The 16147-nt window shown below is 38.9% G+C and overlaps 1 protein-coding gene across 4 annotated transcripts in view; it reads right to left on the reverse strand.

Annotated features, from left to right (window-relative positions):
• Nucleotides 1-16147, reverse strand: part of LDB3 (LIM domain binding 3) — a 108852-nt gene that overhangs the window by 60245 nt on the left and 32460 nt on the right. For all 4 annotated transcript variants that reach the window (XM_066191606.1, XM_066191604.1, XM_066191603.1 and 1 more), the window contains exon 4: nt 4398-4473. In XM_066191606.1, coding sequence (XP_066047703.1) covers nt 4398-4473 — 76 coding nt within the window. The remainder of the gene's footprint in view (nt 1-4397; nt 4474-16147) is intronic.

Here is a 16147-nt window from a genome sequence, read left to right on the forward strand (position 1 = left end):
GATGGCTGATGATTTTGCTCCCTTTTGGCATGAATAGAATTCTGGTTTTGCTTCTCAAACAATCCCTAGCTGGAATACCAGCATCCTGGCAAATCAGCATTAGAATTCTTAAGAACCCGGCAGTGCCAGGTTAGCAATCTCCATCTTGAGTTCATATTTTGGATAGTTTTAGGGTAGTTGTTTTCCCTGTGTTGTTGGGGGTAATGGATGAAACAGGAAGTGTCTAAGGGAGCAGCTGTGTTACTTCTAAAGAATTGCTGCCCCATCATCAGCATATTTAGCTCTTTCCTTTTGTGACTAACAAAAATTTCTCTGATTCAGTTTATTCCTGGGAGAATATTGCAGAATTATTTTTTGTCTCCAGTTCAGTGTCAAAATCAGATCAATGCAGAATTTCTGAACCCATTTCTGACTCTGAAGGGCGAATGTCTAATGCTGAGCAGCAGCACTGAGCTTTTAGCATTGCATCACATGAAATGCTGCCAACAATAACAAACGTTCCCCTGTTCCCCATCTCTCATCCCATTCTGTTTCAGAGGCTGGAAAAGGAAGCAGACATTTCCAGCTCTGCGAGTCTGATGCTACCCCTCCAGCCGACCAGGAGAGGAGGCTGTGACACTGAGCAATGAGCTTCCCTCCAGAAAGATGCCGGGATCGTGCAGCAATCCCATACTGCGGGAGGAAAACTGCGTTATGTCAGGGAATGCGCTTAAAACTAATAAACGCAGAGGAGTCTCAAGCTTTTTGAGACAGAAGGGAGCTAGGAATCAGCTCAAAGTCCATTCTGAAATATTATTATTTGTTTAAAAAAATCCAGTTTCTATGAAAGGCAAATGTTCCTTCCTTTCTCACTTCAGGGAAGTGAGAAACAAATTTATATTGGGAGAAACAATACCAGGTTTTGCATGTCCTTTCCCTCTGACAACTCATTTTTTATTTATCTATTGCCATGACCCTACAGTCATTACTCACCTCTTGCACGTCTGGGAGACCAATTTTAACAGTATACCAGTGAATTTGACCAGCCAACATACTCAAGAAACAAATCACTGCTCTAAATTTTTTAGAGGAAAAAGGGAATGGAGGCACCACGGCACTGAATGACTCAGCTCAAAGACATGGTCAAACTGCTTTTGGCTGAGCCAGATCCCCCATCCTATACTCAACTTTAAAAGACAGTCATCTCCACTCTTTTCTTTTAGACACACACAGGCTCCCAGATTTGGCAGGAAACAAATCATAAGTATGACAAGATCCTCACTGGGACTCCAAAATAAGTGTGTTTGGTAGTGTTTCACAGAAAGCACAACACATAGCCATATTATTAGAATTAACAAGGCTGTCAATACCTTCATGCAAATGGACAAATGTTAAAGCCATGCTTAGCCCTAAAGCGCCAGCTTGAGTATTTTGAACTGCACTGAGATGAATCTTCACTTGTGTTTTGTCCCCTCTGAAGAGCTGCAGGAACTCATTGACTGATTGATGGCTTGGTTTAAATCCTTGGACTCAGGCTTACTCTTATTGTTATTTGAATGCTTTCAACATTAACTATGCCCTTTCTTCCAGCTATGCCCCACCTGTGCAAAAGACTTCACTAAATCAAAAAGATGTGACTAAAATAAATAAAAATTGCTTCCAGTTTGAGATTTATGTCAGATGTAGTGAAACTGAAAATCAACCAAACCTTATGTCCAATAATAGCCCTACATACTTGTGGTTGCAGAACCTCTAACATTGATCAGGTTTGTGAAGGAACGACTGATCTTGGTGGTAAAAAGTATGCGTTTCCCCAAAACAAAAATAAAAACACTGAAAGAAGAAGTGCATGCTTAAAAATTGGTGGAAGCTGCAATCAGATCAGCAATAACATACAAGAGTATTTATGGTTTTAACTAGACTTTGAAGTGGCACATGCAGATTGTTTAGCTAACATTGCCATGCCTTAACCTGAAAAGGGTGAGGAAAGCTTCTCTTGATGTATGAGGATGACACTGTCACAACTGTCTTGCAATGCAGTTTTTGGCTGACTTTTAAAAAACACCATCAAATTCATTTCATGTGAACCATCAGTCTAAATACTGTCAAGCAGAGGTGTGGAGGTGACTTCTGCCTGTGTGTCACAGAATTCTTCATTTCTACAGTGATACTCTTACTAGGAATAATAAAGGGACAAGCAAAGAAATCTTGGTTTTAGAGTGTATTTACTGTAACACACTTTACTGCCATATCAGCATTATACTGTGTCTATCAGTTAAGGATTTTTATTCTGGATTTTGAGACTTCTCTGATCACTCAATGTCTTTTTTCCCTTCCAAACAACTCCCAGAGAAGAATTCTTTTTCACTTAAAACTTACTGTTGTCTATTAGCATAGACAAGTGACACAAGTGTCGCTCCTCGTGACCTGCAAAGGGTCCCTCTCCCCAGCACTCTAACGTTACCTCCTCCCCCTGGGTAAAAGACCCTACACCTAAGATCTTCCTGAATACTGCAAGATAACGTTTCCCACCATACCTTCCCCTGCATGCCACCTTTTTCCTCCAGAAAGGTTCCAGCAATTCTTTTTTCCAGCTGCTGGTACTGCCTGTAGCCTGCTCCTACAAACCTTTCCTGAGCACCTTGCACGGAATTGTCAAATGTAAGACAGCAAGCTTCTGAGAATGGGTTGTGTCCTTTGATCCTCATCTCTCTCTGAAGGGTTAGAATAAGAAATGTAAAATGTCTTTCTGGCTTTCATGCCAAGGGGTCTTTTAGGACCTTCAAGAAACCCCTGCAGTGGGTAAAGTTAACTTTTCTGCACAGTAGATAGGAAAGTATTTTCTGTGGTAAACAGTTTTGAAGACCTATGGCAGCAATTTTAAAACTGACACTTGCCAAGGAAGAAATGCACCTAAAATGCACCTAAAAGAGTAACAAAAATCCAATGCATATGTGCCTACTCAGGAAGGAACAAAATTTTCATACCTGTGCAGGTACTATAGAGCCCCAAAAGGTAGATGTCAATCTTGTGTTGATGAATAACCCTGATCAGATAGATGTGCTCACTGCTTTGAACACTAACAGCATTCTGGATGGGTCTTCAGGGAAAATGAGAACTCCTTCTCCTTCCTGTCCCTATTGCTTTGCTGGTGCAGTCAAAAACCAGTTTAACCAAAAGAATCACTTTCGTTCTAGGAATTTCACAGTACTGTTTGGTGACTCTTCCAATAAATTCCTCCAAGATAACTTTAATAAAATCATGATATAAGCAGAAACAACTCTGTGCAAGATAAATTCTTACTTCCATCTTCCCTTGCCAAAAAAGTTTAAAAGATCCAGTCTGAAATAACATTATTCCTGCCTCAAGTAATAAATGGCCAGTCAAGTTAATTTAAAATTTCACAAAATAAAATTGAATCAAACTATTCCCCACAGGTGTATTCTCTTCTGCTGTTTTGAACCTATTTGCAGCAGTTTCAGGGATGATGTTACCTGTGCTCTGAATTTGGAAAGCATAGTGTTTATAAAAATTACTTCAGATTGATCTAGGGAATCTGGAACTGTCAAAAACAGTAGAAAATCATCTAATTCCCCACGTATTTTGATCTTCAGTGTTTTTTATTTATATGCATGCTAGGAATGAAACCGGCACTGACAGCAGGGATAGGTTGCAGCAATGGAAACTTTAGCTCCTGTCCATTTATCTAATCAAATGCATCAGCAATACAAATGTCCTCCCCAGAGCCTGAGCCTAGGGATATATACACCATCTTTCAGGGACCCTTGCTCCTCGGTGTCTCCAAAGATACAGAAGATGAGTTGCCAGGTGCAGTCAGTGTCTATTCTAAAATAAACATTTATTTTATGAAGGATGATGTGCTTTGACAATGGAAACCAAGCCATTCATTTCCTCTGCCACTTGCTGTTATTCATTAAATCGACTTATCCTCTTTATTTTTTATTCTCAGGTCTTCTGAATTCTATGATAAGAACACTATATGATGCAGGCTTTCAAATGCCCTCATGTCCTCTTTCCAAACCAGTGTCATTTCAATTGCAGACAGGATTTGGACAGACTGAGGCATAGTCTAATGGTTCTCCCCAACAGTCTACAAAAGCAAACATAGATTTTGAGAAGCTTTAGTGGCTTCTTGTGGCCTAGATGAAAACAGTTGTTCAGAGTTGGTTAGACCAAATCACATCAGAGGATAGCTGGATGCTTTGGTCCTGCTAATCAGAAATTAGCAAAATACAGATGACTAATACATTGCCTTGCAGCAATTTTCCTGTCTGTGCATTCATTCAATGTTTAATTATTTGGAGCAGGCAAAAGCTATTTCCTGTAATAGATATTTACCCTCACCACAGCAGATAAAAATGGTATTCACTTTGGCTGAGGAGAAACGTGTCACTTACCTTCTGATGGGGAATTACAGCCCTGGGAGAGTCAATTCTGGGAGCTGTGGTTGAAACTGGCACTGGACGTTTGGATCTGGGGATAAAAAAAAAAAAAGAGAAAATAAAAGAGATGTGAAATCTGCACTCCTATTTTTCAGCTCTAACTTCATGCCAAAAGCTGTTACATCAGGACTAAAAGTTAAGCATAGCCTAAACTTTTTCTGTTAATCATCAGGCTTTTCCTACATCCACCTTCACAAGGTATTAAATGAGAGAAAAAGCTTGAGAAAGTTTCTCTGAATGATGAAAATCCACCAGTTATGAAAGCAACCTCTGCCTTGGAAGATCATCTGTTTTCCAATACTTGTGACAAACTGCATTTTCATAGATGAAAGTCAGCCACAACTAGATAAATTCAAGTTTGGGCAGCACTCTAGAAAAAGAGACTTAAAGGTGTTTAAAAAATACAGAGGCTAAACTTCTGTGCTGAGGCATCTCAAGATAACTCCTCAAAAGATTTAATAGCTTAAACTGTACAACTACAACTGCAATTACTTAAACCTCTCTTCAGGAAGAAACATGGGCTTCATTTCAGACATTTGAGTTTCACAATGAGCAGAATACTACTGAATTAGCCACTCCAGGTGCCTGTCTTCCACCTGTATTTGACAAATATATGTCCTTGAACATTGAAAAAGCCCAAAATAAACCCCACTGAAACGTTCTGAAGATACACAGTTTGTCCTTTCATTGGAATAACAAAGAAAGCACAGTGGCAAATGTCATCTGAAGCACTTCTGGGATGTCCAGGTAAGCGAAGAAGTAGCTGTGGGAGGTGCTGTGAGAATCTGCCTAGTGGTGAAAGTTCCCCTGAAATCATTCCAGTACATATGGCATCACCAGAAAAAAGGAAATGAAAAACAAAAATAGTCAAAAGAATCAGAATTATTCCATCACTAATATCCCATTTCCAACCTACAGATCAGGATTATGCCTCAAATTCTAATCTTTAAAAAGTACATTTCAAAATTAGGACTGGTACAAAAATGAAATAAAAATACTTAAAAGCTTACAAATCAAGTAGAAGCAGCTAAGACATTTGGAATTGTTTGCTTTAGACAGGAGATGACGAAGGAAAGACATTGCAGAACCTTAGAAAATAATGAATGGTGGAAAAAGGGAAATAAATCTACTCTTGTGCACATTGGGTGAAATTGAAAAGAGAAAACATATAAAATTGATAAAGGCAAACATCTCTTTCTAGACAACTTGATTAACCTGAGGTGAAACTCATTGTTACAAGATATAATTGAGACTATGAGAAGAGCAGAGTATCAGAAAGGATCAAACAGTTATACTTAACAACAAAAAACCCCAAGAGCTGCTTTAGACTGGGTATAATAAGTAAACATAAGACTCTCATTTTTCATGGCACAGCTTAAAAGACCTTCTGTGTTAGGTTCATTATTTCCTTACTGAGGGCTGTGTTGCACTTTCCTCTGAAACACCAGGGGCACCTATCAGAGAGGGAAAGCTGAGCTCAACAGGAACAGGACTCATACCCACTGGCAATCCCTGCATTAATACCCAACTTCACACTGAGGTCTGCATTTAACTTTAGCTGCCACACATAACATTTTTTCCATAAGGAGTAGCAAACATTCCAAAAAAGACCACCTAGGAAAAAAGGAGTAATCCTGACAGGAAGTGGAAGATTTCCACTTAGAAGGTATGGAAATTTTGCTACTTTGAGAGCTGAAAACAAAGCTGATGTAATAGATGCCTACCCTACAACCAGGTACCATGAAAATGAACGCAGTTGGAGGAAACAATGAAAACTGGCATTTTGTTAAACAATGTGTAATTAACCTGTGAAATTCACTGACAAAGTATTCTTGAAACAACGGGCTAGAAGATTGTAATTCATACACACAGCTGAAATATATCACAATATACTCCCAAGATATAATTATCTGAGAAACAGATACCTTCAAGTTCTAAGAACAAGATCTACTCACTAACTGCTGAAAACTAACTTTCCTCAGGCAAGTTATCTTCCCTCAGAAATGGATGCCATACTCTTGCTCCAACCATTTTAGCTTAAAAGAGAAACGATAAATCATTTTTATGAGACACGCACATGTATCACGAAAGGCAGCAAAAAGGAGAAAAAAAACCAACTGCAGCTCATAACACAGGGTAGCCGAAAACTGCCAGTGAAAGTTTAGGAACACACAAAGATTTAGGGGATGATTCTGCTCCTCTTTCCATTACTGTAATTTCTGAGCACCCCCAGTTATTTCTGTGAGGTGACACTGGTGAAAACCTGGGCATACCATATTAAGTGTTCCTCTGCTCTGCTCGCTGATGACAAATTTTAGTGCCAGAGTTGCTCAGCACTGCAAGTGTGGTTTGCCATGTACAGAAGTGTGGCAAACAACCACACAGTACACGTTTGATGCTTAACTGGAAAACAGTTGTATTGTGGCAAAGGAATTTATTTACCAGACTATTCCATCACTTCTGATGTTTATTGTATGTTTAGTTTTTCCCCTCTCATTACCTGCCCAAAGAAGATGATGCTAAAAATCTGCATTTCTTCCACAGTAGGGATAAAATACATCTGTCATTCACAGCATAAGCCAAGATTTGTATTTGACACCAACTTCCAGATTTCAAGACGTTACTTGAAAAGGATGTTCTCACACAGCTCTGACTTGGATGTTTACAGCTTTGATATTTAAAAACAGAATAATGAGGCTCGCTAGATCTAGCAGAGGCTTGTACCAGAGAAAAGGGCAGAAGAGGTGAAATCAATCTGTGGAATGAAATTTTATGCACTTGCAGAATAAAGTGATTATTTACATAAGAGTCATTACTCCTCCAGGAAAAACATCTGCAAGTTCAGAACATTTGTTTTTTCTTCTCTCTCTTGCTAGATGGATCAAATCCTGCAGCAACAGAAGCTTGCTTTTCAAGTGATGATGGTGCTGCAGCAAACATATGTGTCCAGGTTTACATTTTAATCCACTGATTGCAAAATTATTTTATTCCAAATGCTTGCGGTAGAACCTTCTCAACAGGGCTATGAGAAGGATGAAAGCCCAAATTTCACAGATGATTGTGATAAATTTAGATTTGATGTTTAAATTTTTCATCAAGATTCTTTTTCTTAGGCATTTAATTTGATTTCAACATTTTAGACATTTTCTTCTACATTTTCCAAGTTAAAGATGGAAACAAAAACCTCATTTCAAAATGAAAACTTAGAACAGTTCTAATGATGACCGAACACCTAATGCTGGTATTCTTTTTAACTCTTCTCCTTTCGATAGATACACCTCTCATCTCCCTCTGTACTGGTTCTGTTTTTTAATAAAGTTCAAAACCAAGACGGATGTAGTTTTGCAAAGTAGTTCAATTTTGATAGCACTCAAATGACTGCCAGAACTTCTCCTTGTTCCCACCTAAATATATCTTTAATTGAAGAGCACTTGACTTCAATCCTTGTATTTTTGTACTCACAACAAAGGTTTATTATAAGTCAACTGCACTGAGGAGTGCAACTGCTGCCTAAGTCAACTGCCTGCCTAAGAAAAGGCTGCAAAGGAGTTCTGTGATGCACTATCAGTATAAATTGCATCCTCAGGGGAGCACAATATTGTACTTGCAAAGAGGTGACGTGATCTAAGAGATAATACCTCTTCTTCATCTTCATGGGGCTTTTTTCTATTTCATATCTTCACCAGTCAGTGTCTATCTTTCCTAATTCTCAGGACAACTAAAATCAACTTCTCTTTTTTACATTAGGCTTTTTCATTTGTCATTTTATGACACATGAGCACTTATTTACAACTTCTTGAATATCTTAATAATTGTATCCTCATATTTCAACTACTAGAAAATGAAAAGGCGTCAAGTACATGGAAAAGTAATAAAACAGATTAGATTACAGTTAGAAAACATTTTACATACTTTAGCTATCACCTAACTGAAAGGGAGGCATTCTGGAGTGGAGCAGGTGAGCACAGAGTAGGGTGCAAAACAAAACATGTAGAATAGGGCTTCTGATATAGACACAGAGATGATATATATATATCTGTTTTAATGCATAAATATTCCTGAATATTTGCTGGGAATGATGATGGGACTGTCAGGGAGAGATGTAAAAAGATCAACTATTACTCACGGTTATCAATTCGAGCTGTTCATCTAATAAGTGCTAAGATATTAATATGCCAGTTGAATCTTCAGCTAACCAGCGAATTAGGCAGCAGAAGCTGCTGCTTGTTTCAAAGCCTTGCACAGAAAATCTTGAGTCCCATGATACTGTGGTTTAATTCCCTGTACCCTGCCTGGGACATCAGCAAACACTCTTAGTGACTCCAATGAGAATCAAGACAAGGCCCTGAACATTTCACAGTTCTTCAAATACAACTGTGATCATTCTGGGCCTAGGATCAGACCTACTTTCCCCCTCTCAGGGTATCATCTGTGCCTGCAATAAAATTGAAAAATACTTCCACCAGCACTTTTACTCTCTATATATCAATGGCAAATGCAAATAATAGCATTTGGTTGGATGACTGATTTGTTAATTATTTCCCTGCATTATGCCACACTCAGATTGCAAGTTGGGCAGTTACACTTTCCAGACCTAATGCTCATGCCCACAGCAACATAAGGACAAAAGCTTGTTAGGCAGAGAGAGAATCAGCCCAAAAGGAAGCAGCTATCCAAAAAAAAAGCTGTCTGGAAATATGTAATGCCTATTTTCCCTTAGAAGGAATCTGAGTCAGAGGCAACCACTAACAAGGTATAGAAAGGGAAGGTGAAAAGGAAAGAAGCCTTGGAGACTTTTGTGAAAGGGAGGAAAAAAAGTGAATTGAAGCCAATATGTGAAAAGATGAGATTTTTCCAAGGCTCTCCTGATCTCTCTTTGACCCTTTCTACTTCTCTGGCATCTGCACAGGCCCTGTTGCATCCTCCTAACTCCTCCCCTGCTGTGGAAATTCCCTCTTTTCCTGAACTTCCCCACATTCTGCCCTCTAGCTTGTTCCCTCCTGACTGGAGCCACTGGATGTCAATGCCTCCATCTGCTCTTAATTGACTTGGTACTGACCCTAAAATTCCTCCACCCCAGCAGCTTCTGTGGGCAAACAGGGAGGATATCCACTATCCCTGCAACTCTCCCCTGCGGGTGACAGTTATCCACAGAGCACCAAGTATGAATGCTGAGCACATGCCTGGCACTCACCCAATACACATAGCAAGCTCCACACTTCACCTCCAAGGAGCGCGGACACCTCGACTCAGGCAGGTTATTTCTCTGTCTCCTTCTTCCTGTCTTTGCACCATTTTTAAACCACTTCCAAAAATTTCCTCTACATATCACTATTGAAAACTTGGGTAAGCCATAAAAAAATGTGGGTTCCTACCAAGGAAATTTAATTCCGTTACAAAACTTGCTTATGCTGTCATGGGCTGAATTTGTATGTAGATGTGTACTGCCATTAACACTGTTGAAGATATGCACTAATTTATATCAAATTTATGCGCAGCCCAGTGCAACCAAATCCACAATACTCTTGAAATATTCAGAAATACCTAAATCAGTACTCATTATAAATAGGAAGCCACCACTCTCACCAATAATATATTATTTAATTGCAGAATTTGCATTGCTTAGTTATAGGAAATGTCGGTTCAGAATCAAAAACAAGAGGCTGAAATACAATCAGATTTATCAGAAAGGGATCAAGGCTTAATGGCATAAAAACTTCAGATATAACAGCTCACTTGGAACCTAAAGTTTGGAATCATTATTTCTTATTAATGATTTAATTATTACATTGAATATTTATAATTACTGAGAGATGCTAAAAGCATCTACTTAAGGTAAACATATAAATAATTAAAAAAGATTTGTTCACTTAAAATCATCAGAAAAAATGTTTGGGTTATGAAATGATCTACATAAAGCAAAAATTAGTAATAATTAATAAAGAGCAGAAGATGCACTGAATAAAGATTCAGTTCTTGGATGTAGCCTATCATACCCTGGTCTTATGATGTGATGCAACTCTCCCCAGTAAACATAATAAATAACAGTTTTGAAGAATTTAGTATCAAATATTTAAGTAAGTTCCTTAGCTGAAAAATATCTGAAGTGAACCAAAATTACCTCCTTCTTGCAGAAAGCAGACAGCAACTGTTTGTCTGAAAGAATACAAGTGCCATGTATATTTACCAAGCTGTATCAGCCCACTGAGTTCAGTGAGATGGACCCATGGGGACCCATCCTGACCTTTCCACGGTGAGTGAAATATAATATCTGAAAGAATTCACATGGAGATTATCTTTAGGGAATCCAGAAAATATTTCTCACATAAAACGATGAGTTTTAAACTCACCTCTAAGCCGGTATTGGGGGGGAAAGAAAAGTGATGTGCACTCTGAGAACAGTTCTAATCCCTAAGTAGAATCTTGTTGCAATGAAAACTTCACTGCCCTTTAAAGCCTTGGCATATATCCACAGTTTCCAGGCTCTTTTCTAAAACTAACAAGGACACTTTATGCAGCGAGTGTAAATAGCGATCCACTCAATTAAACTGCTCATGTAAGGAATATATTTGTATTTATTGCAGTGACTGACATTGATACTTTATTTCATTTTCCATGGAAATAACCGCTCATTAATTTCACCAGCACTAAATGTTACTACTCAGAGAGAGTAGCTTACAGTCCTGTCCAAATCATAGCCTGACTTCTGAAAACAAATCCTACTGTCCTCTCATACCTGCACACAGAGACAACTGGGCACACAGTGGGAGTCACCTCAATTCACACAGAGTGAAGGATGACCAACGCTCTCAGTAACACAGTGTGGGTTCCTTAACCAGGTAGTGGGATGTGTCTTTTTTAATGCTTTAAGCATACAGAACCACCAGAAGGAAGGAAAAATACCTTGTCTATTGGTGGCAGAAGAGTCTTAGAAGTTCTAGAGTCACAAGTCTAAGCAAAATAAGCTAACTAGTATGGCATGTCATATCCACCATGAGTATTCTTTTTTCTACTAATCTGCTTAATATTTTGAATAGTCACACTAGTTCAGACTGTGTTTTAATCAGAAATATATATAAAATTCCAATCTACCCTGAACTTGGACAGATACTATCTTCTAATTCTTCTGAGCATAAATACAGCCCTACTCTGGTTCTGATTTAAATGTGCCCATCAGCAGGCCTAAAATATGCACAGAATTGGTTCCTACATCCAGCATCAGACAAAAGAAAGCAGTTACAATAACCACTGAGTTCCCCTTGCAGTTTGCTGTCACCACATGCTTTATTTATGGCAGGCCTGAAATAAATACTGCAGGATCAGCCATCTTTTGGTGCAGCACAAAAAAAGGAAAGCTATTAAATATTTACCATAAGTCTCTCATAGCCTCGCCTCTGACACTTCCCCTTTCAGTAGAGAAAAGAATTATTTCGTTCATGATTTTCCAGCAAAAGACAGCCAGTTGTGACTGTCTGGAAGCAAAGGGTAGCAACCCATGCCCTGGGAGGGGGAAGTTTTGTCAATGTTCACCAGGCACAGAAGTCTCCACGTCCCCTGCTCCTCTCCAGCAGCTCAGAGTGACGCCAAAGCGGAGCCTTGGAGTAACACAGGAATGTTTGTGCCAGCAGAATGAGGCACACTCATGTTACAGCACTTTCCAAAACTAAGCCAGTACACTTGGTGAATCCTTTCCAAGGAGGCTGATCAGATTACTTAAGTTATGATCAAATGAATGTTGTGGATGCTCCAGTGAAACATGTTGACAAATAATGCCGCTCTCTTTTTGCATTTACTGTGCATTTAAAAAGAAACCCATTTGTATGAAATAAAAATAGACTTCGCATGTATTTCGTTTTTCACTGTGAACTGAACACTGCACGACCCAATGTTTATGGCCTAATATCTGCAGGACAGACAGACACTTAAAGATGAACTTTGACTGGCCTAGAATTAAAATGCCTGAGGGCAGCTGTGTAGCTCAAATAACTGATTAGAAACTGATACTGAAAAATGACTGAGAACTGAACTCCAGGGGGGGCACAAAAAGACTAAAAGCAAAGCAATGTCTTTTTCCACCTCAACCCAGGCCATTATGGAGTACGATCACAGCCTTCCATGGCATGGTCCAGCAGAACCAGCACCAATCCTGCCTCAGTACACCAAGAGAAATGCAGGTTTCTAAGGAATAACCTGCATATATAGAGATATCTAACACTTTGGAATATCAGCCTAGTTTGCCTGAGTGCCTCATGGGAGTTCTGCTGAGTAATAGTGCATAATGCCAAAGACACTTCTTTCCTTCTCTCACTCCTGCTCTTTTCTTCAGCAGAAAAAAGAGTTCTCTCCCCAGATGTATTTCTCCCTCTAAACTTAAGGAAGCAGTGCTCGTCTGGATGGTCCCAGACATTCCCAACTCACTGGATCACAGGTCCCTTTTTCCAGGCATGGTCCAAATACTTCAACTTCCTGGCATTTGCCCATCTGCATGTTTTAGCTTCCCAGAAGCAGCAAAGGGAGGCACGCTGCAGGCTCTAGAGAAACAGGCAGCCAGACAATGCAGCTCAAGCCACTAACAAGTTCTGGCTGTCTGATCAAACCTCTGGCACAGCTGGTGAGACTTCCAGTCTAATTTTGTGGGTTTATGTGAAAACATAGCATGTCTGAGGCGATAAGAACAAATTGAAGAGGGAGTTTAGGGAAGGAAGCTGTGAGAAAACACTTGACATCCACAAATTCCTGAACCCATGGCTGAAACATGGAGAACTTCACTCATGACAGCACTGAACATTCATAGAAGATCAATGTTAGTGAACAGTGCAGGTGCTACTTCAATTAAAACTAAATTAATCCAAGAAATCACAGAATCCCATTGTTTAGGCAGGCAAGTATAAATGGGGGCTCTTAACAGTTCCCTTTTTTCTATGATTGATGCCTTGCAGTTGGATGTCCTGCACAAGTGCTGACACCATGTACAACTTTTGTTGACAGCCAAATTAAAACAATAACCAGTCCCCCACCCTGAAAAAAGCCCAGAGGGAACAAAGTGTTATAACGAAAGTGAGTAGCAGCAAACACTGTCTCAACCGTCAGGTTATAAACAATGCTCATGAAACCTTCATGGCCACGATCAATAAAGGGAAAGGCCATCGCTCTCGAGAGCCAAGAACCATTAGAAAAATAAAAAGCTTTCTATCTTGGAGCATTTACGTTGAGATTTCACATTCCACTGCTTCTTCCATGGCCTTATAGATTAAACAAGCAAGACCAGTTCTACTTCCAGTGCTGCAACAGCAAAACCAAGCCACAGATTGCCTGGTAAGGCATTCCATGACCTTGAAACACATTCTGTAGAGCCATGTGAGTGCTCCACATACATGTCCAACATCATTGCAATTTAGAGCTAAAGTTTTCCTATCACAACAGTCAGTCCCCTAATGTACAGATGTGCCTTTTCCATTGGAAAGGACTTCCAATGTTTCCAAACTTTTATACAAATAGGATAAGCGAGCGCTTCCATCTCTGTGCTCTTGATGGCAACTAGGGCTGTTTTTCCATAGTAGTAGAACACTCCGCTCCAGTTTCATTGCTGCAAGCCATGTCTAAAAAAAGTCAAAGTGATCTCTTAGCACAGTCATTTTCCTGGTCACCACGTCCCAGGAGATTTTGCCTCTCTTCTGTCGTGTCCTTATTTGGTTGAAAGTTACTATCCCTAGTCACTGCTACCTTCTTTTCATGTTAACTGTTCTTTCCACCAAGCCCATATTTGTAAATTTTTTTTTGCTGAAGAAAGGATATTGCATTGTAAATTTTGGGCGAGTGACTAAACTGACAATCTTTTGTCCCTAGATAAATTAACTCATTTGTGTCCAGGGAAAAAAAATTATGTTTTAAGGCAAGATGAATATAACTTCCTGAATATAGTGTAGATGCCTTTTGTTCAAGGCATCAGATCTTTAACAGGGTTCAATGCATACATCAGTTGGCCAATATCACTTGCTTCTAGGGTTTAGCTTCCATAAATTCTGAATTGTGCCAAGCAAAGGCAGCTTAATGCCTCTGAGCAGAACTTTTTTAAATAGTCCCATGTCATCTAAGAAAAAAAAAATCTTAAAATAAAAACTTTTCAGTCTTTTTCACTGGGTTTTCCCTATGAGGCTGAATGGGTCACCAAGGTGAACTAAGCAGCTGGAGAAGAGAGCCCATTAATTGTCTAAGTTCAGAGTAAAAACATGATCTGAGAAAGTTTTCATTTGCTAAAAAAAGCTGGTTTATGATCTATTTATGTTTACTAGTATTTCATTTTACTTTATCCCATTTTCCTTCTTTTCAAAATGGATTGTAGTTCACCTACATCTATTATCTATGCAAGTATATTTCAGTCTGTAGAACTCCCCATTACTGCTTTCTTTGGTTGTTCTTTATCCATATAACTTGAGAATCTGAATTATATATTATTGTTTTGGAACCAAAAGACAGGGCATGCCTTAAAAAACAGAAGAAACAATAAATAGACATGACAGTAATTAACAAAGGTACTTCCACTACTTTTCTTTTTCTTTTTTTTATTTTATGATGGGGCCACTAGAATTGTTGGTGTTGTAATTTAGAGGTCAGCAAATAAAAAAGCACAATGATTATTCAAACAAAATAACCCTGGCAACACTTGATCAAAATTACTGCTTTACGTGACTTGTCTCTGTGATATGTATCAGGATAATATAGATTTTTAGTCACAAATTTGGAAATCCTTCTTCTATGAGTAAGAAGAGCTGTTGGTTTGTAGTTTGAAACCATTTATGCCAGGCCATAGATGCAGACAGTGGAGAACTTTTCAGGTTCAATACCCAGGAAAATTCATACCAAATGTGCAATAACCCAAGGCACAATAAAAAATGCTCTCTCTCAGTGCAAAACCACAAAAGTTCAACAGAAAAGCAGACAGACATTCTAAAACAATCAAAAAGGATTTTTTAAACTTTCAAATAAAAAAATATTCAGAGCAATCTAAATCTATTTTTAAAAAATCATACATATATTTGTAACAACACTATCACTCAGAGTGAAGAAAAAAGAAGCTGGAGTGGGTGATAGGATGAGAATTCAACTACATGCATCAAAGTAGTGGCTTTCTACTCTATCTGGAACACTCAGAGACCAACTTAGAGCCACAGGGGATAATCAGCCACATATTTTGCTTTATGGTACCTTGTCCTGTCTTGGAAACTTCATCTAAACTCCTTATTCTTCAGCTATTATTCTATTCCTGATACCGATTATCTCAACTGCATATTCATGTATGAGATTCGTTGGTATATTCTCAGAAATCGTACTTCCACATTATAGTCTGCTTTCTGTACTTGTCTTTGCCTACCCTGCACAAAAATCATCTTCTTCACAATGCAATAAAATTAGCAGCTACTTCTCTTTCTATAATTATGGATCTTTAAATATTAATGCATTTATTACAGAAATCATCTGTGCAAGGTTATCTAACTTGAGAACAAGTTTCCTTGGAAGCAACATTAATCAGCAGAAGTTAAAAGACCTACTAACTGCTTTCTTAATGGCAAGGCAACTTTTATCACATCTCTGTAATAAAACCTGCCCTCTCCACGTTCTGCCTCCCTTTCCTGCACTTGGGCTACAGCTTTCTTATTCAGTCAGATGCAGAGCAGACTTTCAAACTCACAGGTGCCAGACCATTA

The sequence above is a fragment of the Chamaea fasciata genome, unplaced genomic scaffold (genome assembly GCF_029207755.1).
Source record: "Chamaea fasciata isolate MVZ Bird 193981 ecotype frontalis unplaced genomic scaffold, bChaFas1.0.hap1 SCAF_9, whole genome shotgun sequence".
Lineage (NCBI taxonomy): Eukaryota > Metazoa > Chordata > Aves > Passeriformes > Sylviidae > Chamaea > Chamaea fasciata.